The sequence below is a fragment of the Amblyomma americanum genome, chromosome 1 (assembly GCF_052857255.1).
Source record: "Amblyomma americanum isolate KBUSLIRL-KWMA chromosome 1, ASM5285725v1, whole genome shotgun sequence".
Lineage (NCBI taxonomy): Eukaryota > Metazoa > Arthropoda > Arachnida > Ixodida > Ixodidae > Amblyomma > Amblyomma americanum.
The window spans coordinates 170,221,260-170,247,151 of NC_135497.1; the positions used below are offsets into that span (position 1 = coordinate 170,221,260).

The window sequence follows — 25,892 nt, forward strand, 5'->3', positions numbered from 1 at the left end:
GCGGCGTGTGCACAATATTTAAAACACGAGCAGTGGCAGCTTATTGAGCGAGGCTCACTTTACCAATAACAACTGTGTTTACATGACCGTACTATCTTACAAAACCACGCGCCCCCAAAAGAATGCTACCAGCGCCACCTTTTGACGAAGTTGACTCCTCATAGAAACTATACAGCTTTGATTGAAACCTGAAACAGGAGAAACTACCACTGCTGCAGGAACCAAAATTCAGACCCCACTTTGCCCTTTGCATCGTTTCAGGCGGCCACTTCTTGCTCTTGCACCTCAGCGAACAGAAGGGGAAGCAAGACGCTCCTTACGTCGCGAGCCTGGTGGTTCCTGACCAGGCACCAATGCTAGAACGGTGTCTAACTTTGTGGTTCTTCGTCGAGGGGACCGGCGTAGCAAACTTGAACGTTTCTGTGCGGGCTCAAGGCAGCACGGAGTCCGTCCTGCAGGACATGCTGTTCGGCGCACCATCGACCGGCTGGCGGTACGGGAGCGCAACTGTTCGGTCAGCTTCATGGCACGAGGCAAGTAGGCGCACCAGAATTAAGTTTTGCTAGGACAGCTTGTACATGCACAGAAAAGGGATTCTTGCGAAAGTCTGTGTACGCAACTCAAGACACACAGGCGCTCGTCCTGTGAACTCTGTTCTGAGCAGCGTCACCTCTCATATTTAAAATTTTTCCCCGCGCGTCTCGTACTACAGAGACGGAGTTGTAACCACAGCTCACTGGATGCCCCTCGCAAAGTCCCCAAACGAGCAAATAGGGGGAGTTCCGCAGAAATGTGCCGTGTCGTTTCTCTGTCCAGATATTCGAGATCGGCCTTGACTTCCGTGTCAACTTCCGCTACCTTTACGATTATTTAGGAGACGGAACTTGTGGAGACATTGCCAGTGTTTGTGACTCTTTGGATTCGATCTCGCACTATTGTGCCTGAAAACCTTAACCACTTGTAAACAGAGGAGGGTAGCTCAAGTCCACAAATGACTAGCTAGAGGTTTGCTTGGCTTGTCCATTCTGCCGCTCGTTTTGTGGTGGAAGGGAAGGTTGCGAAAACTTGCAGTTCGCGCTCTCGGTGAATCGGTCTTCTGAAGAATGTAATTGGTTCAAGCGAAAGAACAAGCTAGTGAACCTCATTCGACGCGGTCGCGCCGTGGAAAACTGACCGAAGAGAGGCGGAAAAATGGAAGGGAGGAGCAGCTGGACATCAGCGGAGGAGGATGCAATCAGGCCGCGACGCAGCGCCTTTGACTCTCGTTACGCGCTGCCGGGAGCGCTGTTCTTGCTTAAATGGCAAGGAAAGATCCCAAGACACGAGAATTTTTTTTGTTACTTTCTGTGTTTTCTTTGTTAGAATTTTCTTGATTAGTCAGCAACCGCAATGAAAGCGTAACAACGTGAACGTACACAAAGCAAAACGCGAGTTCCGGGTTTGCAGCACGCAAACGGCTACTCGCAACATTGAACTATGCTCCAGCTTCGCAACCGAAGAGGGCATGAGAGCAACAGGAAAAAGCGAGAAGAAACAGCGACAAAAATAACAAAAAGAAAGGAGCGATGCTTGCGCACCAGAGACGTCGCCCAAAGCCGAAAAGGTCTGTCACTAAGCTGTCTGAGGCGAAAGATCTCGCGTGCTAGCGCAGTGTCCGGGTTTGCGTAATGGCGCTGCGTTTGTCTTAGATAATGTAATGTAGCAGTAAATAGTAGATGGGGAGCTAGCACAATTAATTCTTGGGATGACTTTTTTTTGTCGCACGATCTGGCGCTGGCACCTATTGTGTCCTCTCACAATTTTCGCGCGCCGAAGCTGCTGATGTCCAGGCCCCGCCAACTCTTTCAATAACAGGGCTCACTTGACGAAGGCTACGTGAGCTTAACCCAGTGAGCTGAAGGAAATAAGTTACGCGAAGGCTTTTTACGTGTCAAGACGTGTGCTCGTAGGATGAGCGAAACTCAGCGAGCAAAAAAAGATAAAGAAATCAGTAAAAAAAATTGAAGGTGTGTTCATTTTTGTGACAGGAGCTTCAGCGCTAACTGTTAAGGAGGGCATACTGTCTAACGTGCAACGGGTCTAATGCAACGTGCCACCCATTAACGATTAATTGGTCACATGGTAACATGAGTCAAGGCGATGTCATTCATTTAATAACTCATGTCACCTGTTTAAATAAGTGACCAGGTCATGTTACCTGGCCTCGTGAAGATGTCATCTAATGCGAAAGACGTGATCTTCGCACAGAAACTCTTTAACAGCATATGATGTAAAAAAGCCAAAAGACAGGTTTTTGCCAGCTCCGCGCTAATTAGTTTTTCTGTCGTCGCGTGATGCAGCTCAGCGCGCAATCAAGGACGAATGCAACGCTACCAAACGAACCCTAAGTTCTAATGGCACGCTCCAGTAGTCAAAAGTAGACCAAAAGTAGTGGCGTTGCTGTCCGAAAAGACGTCACATCATCCGCAGCGTCAAAATGCAAAAAATAGAGTCACGCGGAGCGCTGTTAGGGTTACTGCCAGTCAGAGCTGTTAAATCATACCTATTTCGGAACTTTCCATAATGCCCATAATGGGCATTATGGAGAAAATCCGGCCCTTTGATTCGTGCAAAAATTGGATGGTTAGCAAAGTGTCACACCACTTTTCGAAATTCAGACCAACATTCCAGGACGGGTCGAAACGTGAATACGGCGAAGAAAGAACGCCTCAAGTCGCCACCCATAGCTGACTACCCACCTAACAGACAGCGGGTCCGTCACCTGACTTTCCAGAAACTAACCGCAGGTCAAGACCTTGTTTGGTTAGGAGTTTTATAACTGGTAGGATTAAAGAACGAAGGACTTTGGCTTGCACATGGGGTGTATATGTGAGCTGTGTGTTTTGTTTTCTGCTGGTCCACTGAACTTACATGTGTTACCGTTGTGCCAAAGCTTCCCCTCTTTCATGTGTTGGCGATGGCGTCGAGGCGCCCTATTTCTGCACATAGCCATCTGGTTTGACGTATAGTTTGACGGCAGCTGCCGTGCTCCGTGCGCATGTTCGCCGGCTGGCAGTGACTGCAGGTTTTCAGAAAAACTTGAGAACGAAGTTTTTGTTTGAAACCACTGGTGCGGTAAGAGAGGGGTAAAGCGAATGGAGCAATGATAAATGTCAAACGGGTGGCGGTTATTGCAACCGTAAATTGGAAATTGAAAAAAATGAAAATTGGTTTTGAGGAAAGGAAATGACGGAGTAACTGCTTCACATATCTCGGTGAACACCTGGACCGCGCCGTAAGGGAAGGGATAAAGGAGGGAGTGAAAGAAGAAAAGAAGAAAAAGATGACGTAGTGGAGGTCTTCGCAGTAATTTTGACCACCTGGGGATCTTTAACGTGCATTGACATAGCACAGCACACGGGCGCCTTTTGCGTTTCGCCTCCATCGGAACGCGGCCGCCGCGTTCTGGTTCGAACCCGGATACTCCGGCTCAGTAGACGAGCGCCTTAACCATTGAGCCACCAATGCGGGTGCAACCGTAAATCCAAGAACTCGAATTATAAATGAACTGTTTGTATTTCATTTTTCCTGATTAGTACGCTGCTATAGTGGCACGTCTGGCCTGCCTGCAGAACCGCATGTTAAAGGCAGGGGCTCATCCTGAACTGCTTGTTTTAAGGGTGCACGGCGTTCTAGATTGAGTTTCTACAAACATTGCTGCCATTGAATCGTGTGTGCGCCTGTAAAAACGCCAACTAAACCACGCAGGCCATCGACTGGTGCTTTGCTATGAGTCTTCGATAAGAAATTTAGTCAAGCGAATGATCGTTCCGTTGAGCAGAACAGTTGCTAGCCAGGCATAGAACATCCCTCCGGAATATGCCCTCTCCAACGAATTATCATCATCATCATCATCAGTCTGACTACGCCCACTGCAGGGCAAGTGCCTCTACCATGTCTTTACAATTAACCTTGTCCTTTGCCAGTTGCGGCTGCCGTATCCCCGCAAATTTCTTAGTCTTATCCGCGCACCTAACTTTCGGCCGCCCCCTGCTACGCTTGCCTTCTCTTGGAGTACACTCCGTTACCATTAAGGACCAGTGGTTGTCTTGCCTTCGAATTACATGCCCTGCCCAAGACCATTTTTTCCTCTTGATTTCGACTAGTATGTCATTAACCTGCGTTTTTTCCCTAACCCACTCTGCCCGCTTTCGGTCTCTTAACGTTACACCTATCCTTTTTCTTCCCATACCTGGCTGCGTTGACCTTAACTTAAGCTGAACCCTTTTTGTTAGCCTCCACGTTTCTGCCCCGTAGGCCAGTACCGGTAAAATACATTTGTTGTATACTTTTCTCTTTAGGGATATTGGTAAACTGCCATTCATGATCTGAGAGAACCTGCCATATGCGCTCTACCCCATTCTTATTCTAGTTATTTCCCTCTCATGATCCGGATCAGCTGTCACTACCTGCCCTAAGTAGATGTGTTCCTTTACCACATCCAGCACCTCGCTACCAGTTGTAAACTGCTGTTCACTTGCTAGACTGTTGCACATTACTTTGGTTTTCTGCACGTTGATTTTTACAGCCACCGTTCTGCTCTGCCGGTCTAACTCATTTATCATACTTTGCAGCTCAGCTCCTGAATAACTTCTCAAGGAAATGTCATCAGCCAATCGCAAATTACTTAGGCATTCTCTATTAACTCTCATCCCCAACTATTCCCAATCTAGGCCTCGGAACACGTCCTGTAAATAGGCGGTGAATAGCATTGACGAGATCGTGTCTTCCTGCCTAACACCCTTCCTAATTGGAATTTTATTGCTGACTTTATGAAGGACTATGGTAGCTGTGCAGTCATTATAGATATCTTCCAGTATTCTAGTATTTTCATGTAAGGCTCTTCTACACCCTGATTCCGCAGTGCCTGCATGACTGCTGAGGTTTCCACTGAGTCAAATGCTTTCTCGTAATCAATGAACGCTATATATATATATATATATATATATATAAATATATATATATATATATATATATATATATATATATATATATATATATATATATATTAGCAGACAAGTTAAATGAAATGAGGGGCCCGTTTGACAAATTTATGAAGGGAGCCAACAGTCACCGAAACCAAGGTGCATAGGGGAACGTTAATTTTTTTTTTTATGTGTTATGCTTATCAGTGGGATAATAATACTTAGATTAATAAATCGCTTAAAGAAAATTTATAAAGCATATATATATATATATATATATATATATATATATATATATATATATATATATATATATATATATATATATATATATATATATATATATATATATATATATATATATATATATATATATATATATATATATATATATATATATATATATATATATATATATATATATATATATATATATATATATATATATATATATATATATATATATATATATATATATATATAGGGGTTGGTTAAATTCAGCGCATTTCTCTATGACCTGATTGATAGTGTGATAATGCTCTATTGTCGAGTATTCTTTACGAAAGCGTGCCTCAGCATTTGGTTGATTGAAGTCTAAGGTTGCCCTGATTTCTATAAATATTTTGTAGGCAACGGACAGTAAGCTGATCGGTCTGTAATTTTTCAAGTCCTTGACGTCTCCTTTCTTATGAATTAAGAGAATGTTAGCAACGAATAAAGGACGCAAAACCTATCATATATCGTTCTCTAGACGGGATGACTGAAACAGGCGGAAAGGGCGTGAATGATTTCTCAGATGCCGTACTAAAACAATACGGATGTAGCAAAAGAAGCTAGCTGAAGAATGACACTTGCTACGAAGGATAAAATGAATGGTGCATTTTAAAGGATACTTCAGAATTCGGTTGTTATTTTGTACAATTTGGCCAATGATATTCCTGAATTTAGCCAGCGAACCGTAATTCAGTTAGAAGCAATAGTCCGAGCCCAAGTAGCTAGAGTTTAATCATGTTAAAACAGGGAAACAACGCGTCCGCAAGCTACGGGAAATTCCCGGCTATCCTGAACTGAACCTAGACGAATAAAGAAAGAAATTAACTGCATCATGCTCTTGTGCATAGAACGGGCGGCAATAATTTGTTACAGAATATAAAAGAACCGAACAGGCGCTTCCGTCTCGAGTCTTCAGTCAAGGTGCCAAGTTCGGCTTAGCTAAGCAAACTTAAGCGTAACCGGCGTAACGTTACTGCTACGCAGCCGCTGCGCCACGAAGCGGTAAAAAGAAGTTAGCAAACCCCTGGCAACCAGTGATTAACGCGTGTGCGCCAGTGTGGCTGAGTGAATTTTATCCGTGGGAGCCATGCATGGTAAGAAAACGCTGAGCACTCAGGTGCCCGATTCAGGCGCAGAGTAGCAAAGATTGAGACTGGCGAGGGAAAAAAAAATAACCCGCAGAGGTGTGACGCTTGTCAAGTAAACTTGTTTTTGTTGCAGTTCTTTTTCGGGCAGGGGCAAGGTGACGTAAAAATTATGCCGAGGGACCCACGGCTGCGCAAGTAATTACACCTTTATCACGTTTCTTTTATTTCTTTCAATTTTGGAGAAAGGGGGGGGGGGTGGACTTTAAGCCTCGTTTATTCCCCCTCCTTCTATCGCTATGGGGCCGTCGTTCCAAGCATATACAGCGCACGTAATTCTTCTATCAATCTGTGCATTAACTTAACTTGTAGTTTACATGGTGTTCGTAATCCTTGCTACAGCCGCATCTCGGTACGATATTAACCAGTTACGAACAAGTGAAGGAATGCACTCTGCAATCGCTTATAACCACATGAAAGTTAAGGGGCTAGTAACTCAATTGCGTCACAGCTCACGGAGTTTTGCCATCCCAGCACTGTGCCGGGTCGGGTGGTCGTCTTGATAATGCCATACCTTTCCTTGCTGCTTCCTTACACAATGGGTATAGTGCTTTCTTTGGCTGTAAAAGGCCGTTTTTCGACCCGAAAAGCCTGGAAATTATGAGCACTGCGGCCGCACGTATAGGGAGCGATGGTGGTGGTGGTGGTAGTGGTTTTATTAAAAATAATAGTAAAAAGGAAGGAAAAGATTTTTGCTAGCCCCGGCATCTGCCATCGATACTGAAGCACCTGAGCTGGGGCAGCGGAAATAAAGGACAGCAGGCAGAATGGAGAAATGAAATGAAAGAGGTGAGGGGACAGGAATAGAGGACAGGGGGAGAAGTAATATGTACAAACTATTTACACAATAAGTAATATGTCCAGGTTGTGCGCGTGATTAGATCAGTTTAGAGGAATTAAATCACACACGCGCACAGCACTGTGTAGGTTACAACTGGAGTGGGGCGTCCAGTTATTAATCGTTCAAGGTAGAACTCGCGGAGCGTTCGGTCACTGCGTGTAACTACCTGACGGAGAACAGACGGGACGTCAAGCCCGTGTGTTCGAGGAATGCACAGAGGCTCACCAAAGTTCGCTCACGAGTGCGCGCACTGCCCTGCGGCCACAATAGCGTCTTGATGGAGTCTGGTAGTATGCCCTGCGCCCTATAGGCCGCGAGCATATCGCGACGAGCATCGTCGAACGCGGAGCAGCGAAGGAGCAGATGTTCTAGTGTTTCCACTGCACCGCATCCGTCACACACATCCCTCATCGCGATTCCATGCCGCACCCGTCGTTCCCCGGGCCACACGCAGCCAATGCGCGCGCGGAGGATCATTGCACGTTGCGACCGTGTAAGTGCGCGACAGCCGGTGACACTGTCGATGCGCTCACCTCCCGCGATGCGTGGGTCGGGGTGCTGCTTTCGGAGATGGTCGTGAATGGCCGCACGCACGTCCTCCAGCGCAAGGGGCAGATCGCTGGCAGGTAGTTGGTGTGCAGCGGTCGTGAGGTCGTCAGCTTCTTCGTTGCCGGCGATGCCGCAGTGACCGGGCACCCACTGTGCACGCACGGCACAACCTCTCTGCGCGAGGCGCTCGATGCGCGAGCGAATTTCCCGCACTAGTGGGGTACCGCGGCCGTTAGATTGCAGGCGGCTGAGGGCGGCGCGGGAGTCGCACAGCAGAGCACTCCTGGGCGGCGGAGGGCCGAGGGTGAGCAGCAGGTCCAGCCCGAGCCGGATCCCCATCAACTCCGCCGTGGTGGAGGAGCCCAGGAAGGTTGCGTGTTGCTGGCTGTGCAGTCGCAGGGCGGGGATGGTGGCCGCCGCAGCAAGGGAGCAGCTGTCGCGGGCCACTGAGCCGTCGGTGTACACGAGGAGATGGTCCTGGAGCTCCTCGTGTATGACAGCTCTGGCCAGCTGCTGCACAGCGCAGAGGGGTGTGCTCCGCTTTCCCGTGATGCCGACGATCTCTCGCTGTACCTCCGAGGCAGCAGGCCAGGGCGCGCAGGAGCCGTAGGGGGGTGGGCCTTGGGTCAATTGCTCATACTCGAGCAGCGCCGCGCCCATTCGTGAGCGCGGGTGCGAGCGCATACGCTGCAGCAGCGAGCCGCCGTCCGGTGCGCGGTGAAGCCGGTCGATGTGATTCAGTGCCCTGCGCGCTGCTTGGAGCTCAAGGGGCCACGCTCCTGCCTCGGCCAACGTTGCGGCGCACTGCGAGTTTTTGGGCAGGCCTAGGCACACGCGCAGGGACTTGCGGTGCTGAAGCTCGAGCTTCTTCCAGCACGGCTTGCGCACCGTGACGAGCGGCAGCGCATAGAGCACCGCCCCCAAAGCTGCGGCATTGTATAGACGCAGCGCGGCTTGCTGGGAGATGCCCTGGCCTCGAGCGGTGAGCTTGTGCACGGCGGCGGTGATCCTCTTCATCTGCAGACAGGCCTTGGTCGCCGCGGGGCGGAAGGAAAGGCGCCAGTCGATGTCCAGGCCAAGGTACCGCACCGATTTACGCCAAGGAATCGGAGTCCCGTCCAGTGACAGTGGCGCAAGGTGCGCGCGCGAGCGCGAAACGCAGGCCATGGCCACCGATTTGTCCGCGCTCAGTGACAGACCGAGGCCGCGCAATCTGGCATCGATTGCGGTCAGGGCTCCCTGAAGGCACCCCCGCACGCGGAACGCCTCGCCCGGTGGTCCCCGGCACCACAGAGCTATGTCGTCTGCATATATGGACATGTACACATGGTGTCGCCCGCTCGTGGGGAGGGAGGCCGGCACCACCGACATGGCCACATTAAACAGAAATGGTGATAGGACAGAGCCCTGCGGCACGCCCATGTCGACCGGGCGAGGCTTGGAGAGCTTACCCCCTACTCGTACGCGCATGGTGCGCCCGCTCAGGAAGCCATGAACGTATCGCAAAAGGCGCCCGCTCACACCGGCCCCCTCAAGCACCGCGAGAATTGGTGCGCGGTGAACGTTGTCAAAAGCGCCCGAGACGTCCAGCAGCAGCAGCAGCGCAACCTGGCCTGCTGCCCTGGCATGCTCCAGCGCTGTAACAACGTCCGATATAGAATCAGCCGTGCACCGCATCCCACGGAAACCCGTCTGCCGCTCGTCAAACAAATCAGCCTCCGCAGCCCGCTCGTTCAGACGCTGCAACGCCATATGCTCCATGAGCTTACCTGCCGCCGATGTTAATGCCACTGGCCGGTATCCGCTCAGCTCCGTAGGTGGGCACCCTGCCTTTCGGATGGGACAAACGACCGCGGTTCGCCAATCCTCCGGAAGCTCCCCGCGTTCCCACACCAGGTTGATCTGCTGCAGGAGGATCTGTCGTTGCTGCGCATCCAGGTTTCGCAGCATCTGAGTGCTTGAGTGCTTCATCCATTGCACAAATGTCGGGGCATGCAGACCAATGTTTACAGCTATACGGGCATGAGCGAAAATTATGGAGGGCACTTCAGACTACTTGCGTGCTTTGGATGCGAAAGCATTGTGTTGTTTCATTTTTATTTCCTTATTAAATTTTTTTTGCCTGCCTTTCTAATGACGCACCTCCTCATTAGCATACAGCTGCAAGGAAACGCACATACGAAGTTCACCTTAGTTCGCCGAAAAACAAAGCGGTTGTGTTATTTGTGAGTTGCGGACTTTTCAATGTGAAAGTGGTGGGTTGCAGTTCCCAGCTCTTGCGGAAAAAAAAAAAATATTTTTCTTTGATACCACGGTGACGTCATCTAGGATTTTTCATGACCACTTTTGCGGTCAACGACGACAACGCCGGGTTGCGTTGCTGATGAGCCATACCACGCTTTGGCATTAAAAAGATTCGCGCAAGTGACGCCACCGGAGCGGCGGCGGAATCGCGGCTGGTGCGGCGCCGCGATTCGAGAATACGCTTGGCACTCTTGTTATCGCCGTGTTCGTAACCGCAGCTCCAAGCGTTGACATCTGCCGCCCCGCTAGCGCGTCATTTGAGCTAGTCTCTTTTGCTCATGGCTTCGTCTATAAAACTTAGGGCACACTTAATATATGGCTTGGCCAAGAACGTCGATTCTGTTGCGGGATCATAGCTGCACCGGCTGCGCAGCGATGGCGTCCAGTGTGCGAAGAGTAAATTCTTTTATTGTGGGTTTTGCACTGCTTTAATAAATCACACACAAGTAAATGCTTGGTGTGAGATCCGTATCGAAATTACGCAAGCATTACTTCTGCGAGGTTTGTATCGAAAAAGTCGTATTGGTACAATCCATGTTTTGTAGCAAATTATCCAAGCCAGAGACGAAATGTCTTGTTCCGGCATTCCTTCACTCTAAACACGAATTAGCCTATAGGGAAATAATAAGGGAGTAAGTTGTCCTCTAGCACACTCCCTTTTAGGAACAAAGTATGCTGCTTAACCCCCGGGGTAGATATTGATCACTAATATACGAAATGCTTACTCGTGGCAACGCAGGTATATTCCACCAGAAAGCATAGTAAATTGATACAGTTAGCAATAGGAGGAGGTTTTTAAAAGCACCGCAGGTCTTGAAGTTAGCAAATACAGGATATTGAAACCTCGGCTAAAATCTTCGTAACCGCTAAAACTTCGCATGTTGGGAAGAGCGAATTTGTTTACCTGGCCAACCCTGTGTATTCCGTATTTTTAATGGTGGAAATCTCCCCGGGGCTTAGGAACAATAACCTGCCCCTAATAAGGATGCGCTAGAGGACAACTTGATCCCTTTTTACTCCCATACAGACTTACTCATGTTTAGAATGTGCGGCAGGTGAACAACTGCTGAACCTCTTTTCCCCCTTGGCCATTTTGACAAACAGTAAGGAAAGTTTCCAGCGTATTAAAAGTCGCTCGCGCGCTCATGGCCTATCAATCTTTCTGGCAGTTGGTGTGTTCCCCTGGGGACATAATATTGCGCTCAGGTGATGATAGTGGCGTCACGTGAACAGCTCGATACCATTGCCAAGAATTGCATTATTCGTAAAAGAACTTCTTGTTGGGCTAGTTGGTAAGTGATCATTGTACGTTTAAGGCGCCAAAACCACACACACACACACAAGGCGTTCTGTCCCGTGCTCTTCTCTTGTGTGCGTGTGTGCGTGTATGTGGTTTTGGCGCCTTAAAAGTACAATGATACATTATTCGTATTCAGAAGTCCACATCGATAAGTACGATCAGCATAATATTTCAACGATAGCATCTCTTTGAGAGCATGAAATTGGTTGAACGCGTCGGCGTTGATCAACTGAAGCAAATTTTGCGCCGCCTGCTGGCGATGAACAAAAATACTCGGAAGGCATGTGTTCGTTTATTCATCAGATGGCGCTGCGCTACTGCTGGAGCTGTATTTGCAAGTAGTGTGAAGGAATAAATACGTTTTTTTTTTCGTGTTGTATGATGACTACTGCTGAAGGGCGTCAGCCACAGCCTAACAAATAGTGAGCGAGAGCAAGTCCCCTGGCCAGCAGAAAAATGTTGAAACCGCACCGAAACACAACAATTTACAGATAGTGGCTAAGTAAGCAGAGAGTTAACATAAAGAGCGAAGAATATAGTTTCGCAACCTGTTTGTTTATTGTTTTCCTAGACTCGAAATTAAATTCGGCCACCTCGGTATTGTATACTGCACACCAAAATTTGACATACATGGGTCTTCTTTGGGTCTCCCAGCAGGGGACGGTTTGCGGGGGTTTAACGGCCGCAGCTGGCACAGGACAGAGTCAATGGGAGGGGCATGGAGGTGCCGTTGTACTGCACTGGACGTAGGCTGCTCCTGCTGATGATAAGTTTTGAGAACTTCGAAAACTTTGAAAAGTACACGGCCTTCGCCACTCCTTAGTCAGGAGTTCAGCAGAAAGTTCAGCAGAAAGTCATCGCCTGCAAGGAATTCCGTTGTTTTTTTCTGCCGCACTGGTCGTCGGTCATTTGCGCTAACCTTTTTTAACGCAATAGCGTCAAAGGTCCCGTTCGGGGGAAAACCCGGCGTCGGCATGAGGAAGAAAACCCTGATTGGTTGAGAGGGTAGTGACGTAGAAAAGCAGTTTCGCTGAAGACAAAAAAAAGGTCGTCAAGCGCAATCGAACCGCTGTCCTTAGGGTGGGGACCCGGGCACGCCACCTCTACAAAACTGAGATTAACTTTTTTTCTTTATTGCATGAATATACACATCAATAAAATATCGTAGTTGCCATGCCCCTTGGCAGACAACCGTGTCTAATGGACTTTCATTACAACAAGTTGGTCCATCAGACTCAATACATCATCCGCATAGTCCTGCTGCTTCAGGACTTCTCTTAATTTATACATATGTTCGACAAAATAATCACATACCGATCGTGCATACAAGTCACAATGTCTAAAAGCCATTCTACTCCTCCAAATGCTGTGAAGGCCCAATAACACAATCTGGTCATACTGTGCAACATCACTTTCAGTGGTCAGGTACCGAATTCCGCGCGGTGTCAATGGCAAGTCTTTTTTTACACAACTGATATTAACCTTTTCCTTTGTTGCATGGGAGCAAACCCACCCTGACAGGCTTTAAATCGTTCATTCTGTGGGATAAATGCAGGCCTTGTAAGAGCACCTCACACCACGCAATAGGTGAATTACATTACAGAAACGCTTAGTTAATTAGGGTCCTTAATTAGCGTCGCGAAATAATAAAGACGATGATGTGCAAGAAATCAGTATGTGATGGCACAAGGCGTGTCGATGTCTGCGAAATAGTGCGCCAGGGGACCCCGAAGAGACCGTAGGGACTCTTTATCGCTATCGCGTCATACTCTTAAGGTGAACTGAAGTGTTCCCCAAGTTTTTGCTCGCCAACAACAACAACAATGCACTTGCGTACGTACAAAAAGCTTTAAAGTTTTAAAGTTCATAATTCGAGTTTTTTTTTTTATATACAAGTGACTTCAAATTGACAGTGCGCTGAAGATGGCTGCGTCGATGTGAAATGAAGCAGTTGGCCTTCTAAATCTAAAATGAGAATGCACACTTTAAACCCCGCGTTTCTCGTCTGTCCTGTCCCACACGTTCACAGGTGCTCCTGACCGCCGAGGTAGAACACGGTGGCACGGCGGCTGTGGGACTGGATGACATTTCGCTCAGCGATGGAAGCTGTCCGGAGCAAGGGCACTGCGACTTTGAAGGGCCTGACATGTGCGGTTGGGAGAACGCCGAGAGTGGCGTGCAGAGAATGTGGGCACGAAACAGGGGCTCCATTCCGCGCTCATTGCTGGGACCTCGCGCCGACCACACGCTGGGAACGCCGGACGGTGAGCTCCAACCCTCACAACCTGTCGCTCTGGGGGAGGGCTTCTGGACGTTTTCATTACTTTAATAACGGCTGGGAAATATTAATTCCCATAAATACGAGAACGACCTAATGTGTTTGGGGGAAAATGAAAGTAAAATTGGTAAATATTGTTGCAGAAATGAGACCTGCTTGCCGCGCCTGCTGGCATGAGAGGCAGACGGGAGGAACTTTTAACACTTTGATCATTCTCATCACTCCTGCTAGTGCACGTATAGCCTAGTAGTATTCTTGCTTTGCGTGATGTGCGCGTGCAGCTAATTGTATGTCGAAAAGAAATGGTCATTTTGAGTCTTACTCTCTCATAGCTTCTTCTTTTACAGCTGCGTTAGAGGATCTAAAATGGCCCTTTTCTTGCTTTAAGAAACGGTGGTTTCCGGGGCGTGCGCCGAGCATTCGATTGTTATTCTTGCAACGAGGAGTATTCTTGGTGCTTTTCAATCGCCTTATAACTGGGTATTGATAATGACCGTGTTTTATTCTGCTGAGACAAAGCAGTATTCACAGTTAAGTGCGTTCACGTAGGTATGGGCCGATTAAGCCTCAGTGATTTTGTTTTTTTTTCTTTTACAGGAACATATGTGTACTTGGATGGCAGGAACACAAGCGGTGAAGGTACTTACACAGGAATATTGAAGTCTCAGCTCTGGAGAGGAAGCAGCGCTTACTGCTTTTCTTTCTGGCTCTACATGCGCGGGACAGTCAGTGGGCCCAGTACCAGCTCCCTACGTGTAATCGTCGCTTACGACCAAAATGAGAAAGAGAAACGAGACGCCTTAGCAGTGTTCACTGGCAGCCAAGGGAAGCGGTGGACACGAAAAAGAGTCACGCTCAAGCCTCCTGCCAGCGCCTTCGGGGAGTTTCGGGTTCTCTTAGCGGGAACAACTGGAGTGCCGGGAGGAGGAGACATTGCCGTAGACGATGTCGAGGTGATCCAAGGTGCTTGCGACCCGAACTTGGAAGTGGACAAGTTCAAATGCCACGACGGCGTTACCTTTGTGAACATCTCTCAGGTTTGCGACTTTAAAAAAGACTGCCCAGGAAGCGGAGATGACGAACAGCTGTGTGGCCAGTGTGACTTTGACGTTGACACTTGCGGCTGGTACAGTAAAGACGACTGGAAATGGACGATAGCGAAGGACAATGAACACAATTCGTCGCTTCCTATGAAGGACCAAAGCAGGGGCGACGAACACGGTGGCTATGTGTACAGCTCTGGACGTGGATACCTGGTGGAAGGCGGAAAGCTTTTCCATAGCCCTAATAATACACACCGACTCAAGCGCTCAGGGAAAGACTGCACTCTGTCTTTTTGGTACTTCGCTTCGGGACGTTCAAATCAGCTCAGCGTCCACAAGTACACTTTAGGATATGACGCTACTCTATGGCTGGTTGAAAAAGACGGGCTGCAGGTTTGGACAAAGGAGCGAGCTACAATTGGGCGCAGCAAATCAGAATTTGATCTTGCTTTCGAGGCTAGTTCCGGTTTTTCAGCTGCGGACACATTTGTTGCCATCGATACCATCAGCTTTGAAAACTGCGCATTACCGGCGCCGTCTCCAAAAAACTGCAGTGGTCCAAACCGTTTTTCGTGTCCAGAAACAAACGTCTGCATCAGCAAAAACCAGCTTTGCGATCATGTCGACGACTGTGGTGACGGCTCCGACGAAGTCTTGGATATATGCCAGAATTACACAATTTGCTCATACGAACCAAGAAGTGATCCATGCACCTGGAAGGCTGCAAGCGCAGAATCTGAGAGAAAGTCGCTTGAGTGGAGAGTTTCTTATGTGCCGTATCGAAAGGGAGATCCAAACACAGGACCTTACACTGACCACACCATGGGCGGTCATGGTTCGGGACGTGTGTTGTTACTGCGACCGTTGCGACGTGATGACCTGAACAGTTCTGCTTTTTACAGAAGTCCTAATTACATAGCCAGTAACGGAGAGTGTTCTCTCACGTTTCATTACTATCTCCATGGACAAGACGTTGGAGGAATCGCCCTGTTTGCTCAGTATGAGAACTACACAGAAAAGCCACAATGGAAGAATCTCTTCGAAGCCAAGGGCCAAAGGGGCCAACGTTGGATCCTCGCAAGAGCCGTTGTTCAGGATGATAAGCCGTTCTGTTTCATTATCGAGGGATCACTTGGTGCCGGCTATGCATCCGACATAGCTATAGATGACATTTCCGTGAGTCCTGGCTGCATATCTTACAACGACACGCTTCCTAATCCAGCACCTCCCCCTATGCCAAAATGCAAGGCATCTCAATACGCGTGCAGAAACGGCGGGTGCATTCCTAACCAGCTGGTTTGTGACTTTGAGGAGGACTGTGCGGATGGTTCGGACGAGGAAATGTGTGGACCCTGCAGTTTTGAATATGGAACATGTGGATGGACTGATGTGAGCAGCGGCAAAGTAACATGGCAGGTAAAGCAGGCGAGGTACGTGGAAGGACCCAAAATTGATCACACTACAAAGAGCGCTGCTGGTCACCTGCTGGCTTTAAACAACGATGAATACTTTGCGAGCACGGCCGTGGTACTAAGCCCACAGCTTCCCCCATCTTCATCTCGTTGCTCAATGAGCTTCTGGTACTATTACTCCGAAGTGTTCAATGCAGCCGCGATGGATGTGCGCTATCTCTTGCCCCAAAACTACAGCGTAAAGCTTGTCGAAGTTGCGCCTGCTAAAGCTTGGACAAAACTCGTAGTGAACATTCCGCGTCGTGACACAAGAGACGCTAGAATAGCATTTTACGCCAACGTCACGGAATTGTACAGGATGAGCAGCATCGGTATTGACGACATTTCTTTCATGAACTGCCGGCCTAGCTCGTTATTCATAGACTGTTCATTTGATAACAAGACCAACAACAACGGCCTCTGTCATTGGCAGAACACTGGAAAAAGCAGCAATGGATGGCAGGTGAAGTTTCCGGGACCGAATCATGATGGAGTCGGACCAACTGCTGACCACACCAGTGGTCGTGGTGGCTACGCCATATTTTCTGCGGAGGATGCAACCCAAACTGCATCTCTCGAGAGCGCCGAAACCCAACCGTCTGCAAAGAACGTTAGCTGCCTCACTTTTTGGTACTCTATGAACAACGGCAATTCGCTCAGCTTGCTCATAGAGGCCAAAACAATGAAAAATTCGTCAGTTAAATTTACTCGAGAAACCGCCGCAAGAACCGGCTGGAATTTCGGCGAGCTTCCAGTGTCGCTTCAAGAACCATATACGGTGACAATTTCAGCCATCAAAGCCAAGAAAGCTGCGGCAGGTGCTTTTATAGCTATGGACGACATCGTTTTGACAGAGGGTCCATGCCGTCGAACCGGTTTTTGTGACTTTGAAACGGACTTCTGCGACTGGAAGCTTGCCAAAATAGGGCTCGGCTTTGGATGGAGACGTATTTCACCGGCAACAGAAACCGCAACCTGCCCGGCCCATGACCACACTCTCGGTACTTCTGATGGCCACTACGCTGTAGTCACTCACAAACGTCAAGGCGACAAAGCAACACTGTCTTCACCTGTCTTTGAGAACACGGGAAACCGTTGCCTTCGGTACTGGTTCAACATGGCCGGTAACAGCATTGGAACACTGTCCGTGTATCAGAGGCTCAATGGGTCCTCTCGCATTGAAGATTTGAAGCCGGTATGGAAGCGTTCCGGAGATCACAATGGTGCTTGGCGCCGAGGTCATGTCAAACTACGTAACTTGCGTCGTTTTCAGGTTGTCATTGAGGCATTCGCCGAGGCAACAAACGCCGAAGGTTCCTCGTATGTCGCTCTGGATGACCTAGAGTTCAGTCTCGAGCCATGTGAAGATACAGTGACATGCAATTTTGAGACCGATACTTGTGGTTGGTATACTGACGGAACTAGCTCTAACATTCCTTGGATAAGAACTACTGGTTCCGCCGGTGTGTACCTCGGAGGACCTGGCGTAGACGTAACCACATCAAGCGCTCATGGAAATTATTTGCTGGCGGAATTCGGTAACAGAAGTGAGCTGACCGAAATGGTTTTGCTATCAGATTACGTGGACGTTCAACACCAAAGTAGCTACTGCTTCTCACTGTGGTACATTTCCCGCAATGGGTCCGAGTCTTCCCTTCTGGTCAAGAGTGTGAAAGATGGCGATGCAAGAAGCGCTGAAACCTTGGGAAACCTGACTCAAAGGACGACCTGGACGAAGCAAGCCATTACTGTGCTGACAGGTAAGGTCCTGAAACGAATTTTCCTTGTATGGCTGCAGTAAACAAATGTCACAGCAGGTAACATGTGAAAAATGCTGGGAGGAACTACCAATAGAGAGGTTCTATCTTTAATAACAAATAAAGGGATCGACATTCACTCTGTAGTTGATAAAGCTCTTGTTAAAAATATTATACTCCGCAAAATGAATTCAGTCTGAACTTAAAAAAAAAATGCCCTTCTGAGGCATCAAAAATTAATGTTTTACGAAAAGAACAGCTTTTTAAGATGAAAAATTGTCAGGTAATCCGGAATAATTCAATAAGTACGTCCAATATCCGCGGCGTAGGCTTTTCGGTTACCGTGTAAAAGTAGTAATCGAGGACTTTTAAAGGATATTTCGCGGCTTCGATCGGTAGTCTCTTTAATTTTCTCAGAACATTAATAGCACTACAAAAGTTACTCGGAAAGCGCGTGTAGAATTAGAAACAATGAAAATTAAAGCTTTAACGGTGTCACTAGAAGGAGAGGGCGCGGCCTGACCTTCAGTTTTACCGGTGTTATAGTTTATCGTGGTTTCCATGTGTTGCCCTATGGATTTTCATCGACTCGGGAGCAAAGTAAAAACATAAGAGATGGGACTAGCAGTGCTGAGGCCAATTGTTTTGGCGTAGCCGTAAAGGCGGGGGGCGGTCACCGCACAAGCTCCCACTTTGCGGCAGATAAGGCTCTCAGTCTCGCGGAAGCCGTTGAAAGACGGAGCTCACGGCTTTCGCAAAACGTGACAGCTTCAGTTAAGACACCGCTAAACATATATGAAATACGAAAAACAAAAGAATTTTTCAAGGGAAGTTGTTTTCGAACGCAATTTTTTTTAAATATCCGAAGATTTTACTATAACAATCAATATATCCGCAGATCTCTCCTCGGCAGGCTTGCGTTTTTTTTTTTGCCATTAACGTTTCTGCTGTTAACAAAAAAACGTGCCCGATTGGTTTTTCTATGGCAGTCTTAACAACTCGATGCGAGCTATGGACAAATTTTAAGAGAAAGATTTTGTTACGATGGTCGAGGACTACTCAATTTGGAATGCAAAATAATGCAAGCCGTAATTTTGGCTACTCTGTAATTTACTTGGATGCAGAGCGTCGTTTTAACGCGACAGTGGTAAGGGTTCCGTGTAGCCGAAAAGCCGGCGTCGTCGGTGGCGTCGGCGTTGTTGGCCGTGTGAGCGATATATACGAGAAAAATCCCAAGAGAAGCGACCTAGTGGTAGGTGGGTCACCTAGGTCACCTGAGCTTGTGACGTCATTCCTACCCACCCACCGGATTGTGAGCAAACTGCCCACTGTGGAAGGTGGTAGTTAAAATAAAGATTGGCTGTGAATTGTACTGAGTCGCACAAGCCCCACCGGTGGCAGCACCTGCCATCGCAGGGCAGTGGCGCATCGCTTAACCGCCAAACCACGGCGCCTGGAGTGGTATGAGGGCTCCCAGGGATTTATCAATGTAAAGTAGTGGATGACAAATTCCGCATATGTTGGCATTAACCCATTAACGCTATCGCGTCACACCCTTAAGGTGGACCTTAAGTGTCCCCTCCAGTTTTTCTGATCGTGGACAGAGTCAATACTACTGCGCGAAACATATTTTTCATCTAAATGAAAAGTTTCAAGAGAAAAAAAAAGTAACCTTTCCGTGCGAAAAAAAGTCTCAGGTAATTTCGACCGGACCATTCACTCAGTAGCAGCAAAGAAAGAATGCGCTCAGGTCATGAGCTCATTTCAAATATCCTTGAAATGCCGAAACAAATAGATTAATATACAGCAATCACTGCTTTTATGTTCTAGAAATGGGAATGAAAAACTAGGAATTACTGACTTCGTCTTATCATCAAGCGTTGCTATCGTACCTAACTGAACTGTACTTCCTCAAGAACGGCCGAGAAAGTTGTGGCAGAAAGAGCAATTTCTAGAATTCTTGCGGACGTTTGAAGCTGTTCTCTGTTCGGAGCTAAATGCGTGTTGCAGGTATTAGCAAGCCGAACGCAAACATTTTGTTTGTACAAATGTTTTACGAGACATCTGTTTTAGTAACTACATGTTGCTAATTAAAGGGCACAGTGAGGTGACGCTGTGAGTGGCGCGACAATGCTAACATGGCACGCACCATATACAGCGGTTCACGCCTGCACATTTAACAACGGCTCTAACGAGAATTTGTGTACCTTCATCTTCGTAAAACGTTACAAATGTGCATTAGAGCAGATCGAGAAGTATGGCTAAACATCAGCATGCGGATTTAGCTTATCTCCCTAAACAGCAGCTTAGTAAAATGTTACTGCTCTGTCATGGTAAAGGACATTGGTAAGGGCTCCGTTTCACTGACAAAATCTGAAGAAAAAAAACGGTTTTATTTACAGGTTAGAAGACCGCGGTACGGTGTTTAAGTTATATGCTGTTTTTTATTTCCTTTTTTGCTCGCAGAGGAAGAATATCAAAGGAGCTTTCAAATAGTTGCACTCCCTGGCAGAAACTCTGATCTGTCCACACCACCAGGAGTTGCAGTGGATGAAGTGGGCTTCTTTTACGGAAGCTGCGACGGAGGCACTAAGCCACCGGCAAGCAACGAAACAGCTCTGCGGTATCCCCCCCACCCCCTCGATTGCGACTTTGAAGACGACGATTGCGCCTGGGCGAATGGCAGCACCAGCAGCCGCAGTGTTTGGGTGCGCAAATTTGCCGAAGGGCATGGTGATGTTGAGCTCGTGCTTCCTGAAACTGACCACACAACAAAGTCTGTTCACGGCAGCTTCGCATACCTAGGCCTTACTTCGACGGCAGGGTCGCAGCGACCGTTTAAGGAAGACATCGCCATTCTGGAGAGCGAATTCCCGTTGCACGTGAGCGACGGCGGCGCGTGCTTGAAGTTCTGGTTCTTTGCCTTCGGAAGTGACGTTGCACCATTGGTCCTGAAAGAAAGAGACGCCGTAACGCGGGCCTCACGCGTAGCATGGACGAACGCTTGGTCCAGAGGACCGCAGTGGAATTACGCCCAAGTGCACCTGGAAGGTGACAAGGCTGTGTTCTTGGGCTTTGAATCCTCCAAAACTCCAGGAGGGCATACGGCTCTTGACGACATTAGTGTGAACACCGGCCAGTGTCCGAGGTCACCATACTGTGACTTCGAAGCTGACGACTGCGGCTGGCGTGTGCGAGACGGCACAGAGCAGCTCCGCTGGGAAAGGATGTCAGCCTCGAGCACGACTGGTGGCAGCGACCACACCTTGGGATCTGCAGATGGTCACGTGCTTGCGGTGAACACCTCGAGCCCTGATGCCTATAAAGGTGAGGCAACATATTTATGGTTTTCTCACCGTATCCTTAGTCAATTACCGGAATGAAGCTTTTCTTACGCCGCGACACTAGGATTAACCGACCCGATAAAATACAGGCCACAAACGGAGAACGGTGCTGTTGTTGCAAGGACTGTTCATAGAAAGGCTTGGATCATGCAAAAAACTGTTTAAAATGCTTAAATATTGTGGCACCCTAGCGGTAATGTCATGGAAGCACATGAATCAGCTAGATAATTAGTATTGTTCACTATAGACCCGAATGCTGCGAATGTTGCATTGACTACTTCAAGATGATAGCCTGAAGAAGCTTGTCAATGATGTGGAGCATACTGCCAATTTGTGAGCGTCATTATGTGTACGTGTACACAAGCGTTGTCAGCTTATGGCACACACAAAAAAAAACAAATATAGTCGTCACTGCTTTAATTCAAATTTCACCCTTTTCGTCCAGTTCTCGTCAGTCCAGTTTCATGTCTCATTAGAATCTATAGCGTGTTCGGCTTAATTTTTAAAATTACATGCAGCCTATTCTCCAAATTTATTTTTTTAGCTATAATTGTTGCTTTCTTGCAGGAATGACAGTTACAACCTTTAGCCAGACGCAGGAGGCAGGCAGTAGCAGTTGCGTCCGGTTCTGGTACCAGCTCAGCAGCGGTCACAAGCTTTCAGTGGGCACCATCGAAGGAGCCATGGAGCGACCGGCAGCCACCTTCACGCAGAGTGCACTGATCTCGAGTGGAGGTTGGCATCCAGCTCAAGTCAACATAAAGTCCACATCAAAAAAGCCATTCGAGTATTACCTACGAGTTACCCTGAACGCCAAGGGAGGAATTGCTGCCGTGGACGACTTCCAAGTGAGCACGCAATGCGTTTACCAATGTTTTGTTTCATCTGTGCGATATCACGACTGCCTGCTTTAATCAGTTTACAAATTAAGTTTTTGTCTATAAAGCGAAATTTAACTAGTATAGTGGACATTCAGTTCGCACAAAGGAAAAAAAACGTACCGTACAAAAGAAGTTACCGCGGGACCTTGGAGTAAACAATAATTATTTGAACGTGTGGGCCGTTGAGGTAATGCAGATGATGCAACATATGCTGCAGGCCGCTAAGCGGCATAACAGCCAAGTTAATTAGATGGAACGGTGGCATACTGAGGGCCGCGAACGAAAGCCTCCTTGCCCATAAGCATGGCACAGATCTCTTGACGTTATGGTTCGCGATCTTGCTTCGCCTGCCTTGTGTGGCCTTAAGCTCGTGATCTGGAGTTACAACAACAACAACAAACAACAAACAACAACAACAACAACAAACAACAAACAACAAACAACAAAGAACAAACAACAACAAACAACAACAACAACAACAACAACAACAACAACAACAACAACATAATACAACATTTTGGGCGAGTTGGTTACCTACATTCATTATTACAGCGCAAAGACGGCACAGAACAAGAAGGGGACACAACAGCGCTGACTGTCAACTAAGTTTTATTCGAGACCAGTAGGGTTTTTTATATCACCTGGTAATCAAAACAGGAAAAAAACATACAAGAATAGCTGTAGGCATGCGCAAGGGTACAAGAACGGCGGTTATCCGGCACGTGTTAGATTTCACATTCTAGATATTTCATCTCTTTCTGGGACAATGCCACGGATGGTGCGCTTATGCACTCGTCCTGCAGTCTTATAATCATAGCAGCTTCTATTATTTCTCTTGTTAGTGTGTCTCGGTGTTTCCCTATGACACTGCATTGCCTGTACATCGGTTCACATTTATCCTCGCTGTCATCTTCTGCGCTGCAGTCCCTGCAATGTTTGGCTACGTGGCCTGAAGTAGCCACACGTGCGACATTCACTGCCCATGTCCTGTGGGAAAAAATATATCGGGCAGACTGGCCGCTGTCTCAACAAAAGGCTAAAAGAGCACAGTGACAATGTCGCACGTGTGGCTACTTCAGGCCACGTAGCCAAACATTGCAGGGACTGCAGCGCAGAAGATGACAGCGAGGATAAATGTGAACCGATGTACAGGCAACGCAGTGTCATAGGGAAACACCGAGACACACTAACAAGAGAAATAATAGAAGCTGCTATGATTATAAGACTGCAAAACGAGTGCATAAGCGCACCATCCGTGGCATTGTCCCAGAAAGAGATGAAATATCTAGAATGTGAAATCTAACACGTGCCGGATAACCGCCGTTCTTGTACCCTTGCGCATGCCTACAGCTATTCTTGTATGTTTTTTTCCTGTTTTGATCACCAGTTGGTATAAAAAACCCTACTGGTCTCGAATAAAACTTAGTTGACAGTCAGCGCTGTTGTGTCCCCTTCTTGTTCTGTGCCGTCTTTGCGCTGTAATAATGAACAACAACAACAACAACAACAACAACAACAACAACAACAACAACAACAACAACAACAACAACAACAACAACAACAACAACAACAACAACAACAACAACAACAACAACAACAACAACAACAACAACAACAACAACAACAACAACAACAACAACAACAACAACAACAACATACTAAGTGTAATAATAATAATAATAATAATAATAATAATAATAATAAATCTTTATTACTCTATTACTCTTCATGGAACACATGATATGTTGCCGGGCCTGCCGAAGCCTCTACATGGCTTGTACGGCAGTGCCCAGCAGCGGGGCAGCTCCAGAATTCGAAGACAATGGTATGCATGTTTTCAATAAAATAAAAGCTTTTAAACATACTCTTATTGGAAACACTGAACACTCAAAATTGTGTTTTTCAAGTACGTTAAACAAACGATTCATGCATGTTAAATACTCTTTCAATGGTGTTCACATAAAGAGGGAGGAAAAGTAAAGGAAAGAATGTCCACATCGTACAATGCCGTAGCGCACATACACAGTCAGGGAAGTAGCTGTATCGGATGCTACGAAACATCATAAAAACGCAGATTTAAAGCACTATGCACCAATTCTTTTTGAACTTCAATTAACGCTCTTTTTACCCCGGATCATGTTGTTTGCTCTAATACTGTTTTAGGAAGGTGATTAAAGGTCTGGGGAATGTAGTACTTTATTACGCTATTTCTGTAATGTATTACCTATCGAAGGTAATCCAATACCATAATTGGTATATAATGTTCTCCCGATGCTGCGTCACTGGCGGAAGTCAGTGTTCCAAAACTATTTGGGAACAATGTAGGAGAGAAAAAGAGTGTCAAAAGCAGAAAGTTTTAAATATTTAAACAACGTAGGCCCTGACATAGGGGGATTGGCGTTATAGGCAATACTTTAAAGAATGTTCTTGAGTAATCCATTAATTTTATTTGTCCAGAAAAATGAACAGTTGAAAAAAAGGCTAAGCCATACCGTAGAACCGAGTATGGGATAGTTTTTTTTTATTCGTAGTGGAACAAGCGATCCTAAACGGTACATTAAGCAAGCAGTTTGACGAAGTCGTGTACAAATAAGTCGTGTTTGTTCCACGCCAATCCTGAATCTAAGTAGACTGCAAGATATTTTACTGAATCAGTGTACTCAACGGGAGGGCATAAGCAGGACGGGGATTTGTGAGAATGAAGATAAACTGGTAATTTTGTACTCGCAGTGGATTATGAAAACATACCCGTCGTGTCTTGGATGGGTTTACTTTTATCTGCTTTTTTTTAACCATGTCATGTATTCCGTAATATCGTACTGCAGCAGGGACACAGCGTTCTCATAATTTATATGCCTAGCAATAATACGTGTATCATCTGCATATTGATAAATATTACTGTAGCGGATTACCGAGATAAAGTCATGAACATACATGTTAAATAGTAATGGTGATAACTCTGATCCTTGTGGTACTCCGGCCTGAGTGAACTTTACGTCATTTCTTGAATCACCTAGACAGACTATGTGCGACCGCAGTGACGGATAATTATGCAGAAAATCATAAAAGTGGCCGCCGATTCCTCCGCTATACAATTTGCTGCATAGTATATACCGACTAACGTAGTTAAAAGCCTTGGCTAAATTCAAGAAGAGAGCACCTGCGACCTGATTTTGCGCAAATGTTTCATGCAGATAATCTGACAGCTTTTCAAAAAGCACGTGTGTACCCCTGCCTGCTATGAATCCGTATTGAGAGGGTGCGAGCAAGCTATGGTTTTCTACAAAACTGTACATAACATCAAAAACATGCTTTTTCAGTATTTGAGATAATATAGGCAGTAGAGATATCGGATGATAATTTTCTGGCTTCGAAGGATCGCCGCTCTTGAATAGAGGGGAATGACGCGTGCTTGCTACATTTCATCGGGTATCACGGCTGAATATAAAATAGTGTTCAGAATAAAAAGAACCGGTTCTGTCAATACGTGAGGTTACGCCAGATATTATCCGCAGTTATTCCGTCTACACCAACGGCGCGCCTTTTCCGGGAGTGCCATATTATGTGCTCTAAGGTTTCCTTATCAAGTGGCGGCAAGTGGGCTGAGTCGGTTGTGACGTTCCCTGGCGTCGAATAATGGGGCCAGTCATGACTGATAATTTCAGACGCCGATGAGAAGCAGTCACTCATTCTGTTCGCAACTGCCGGTATTATTTCGTCGAATCCTTTTGTAGCAATAGCTACATTACGGTAGGATTTCGA

The 25,892-nt window shown here is 47.0% G+C and overlaps 1 protein-coding gene across 1 annotated transcript in view; it reads left to right on the top strand.

The window, feature by feature from the left end:
• LOC144114179 (MAM and LDL-receptor class A domain-containing protein 2-like) overlaps positions 1–25,892 on the top strand; it is a 176,769-nt gene that overhangs the window by 109,475 nt on the left and 41,402 nt on the right. The window contains exons 65-69 of the mRNA XM_077647750.1: positions 262–533; positions 13,406–13,640; positions 14,252–17,908; positions 20,372–21,232; positions 21,817–22,097. Of these exons, the coding sequence (XP_077503876.1) occupies positions 262–533; positions 13,406–13,640; positions 14,252–17,908; positions 20,372–21,232; positions 21,817–22,097 (5,306 nt within the window). The remainder of the gene's footprint in view (positions 1–261; positions 534–13,405; positions 13,641–14,251; positions 17,909–20,371; positions 21,233–21,816; positions 22,098–25,892) is intronic.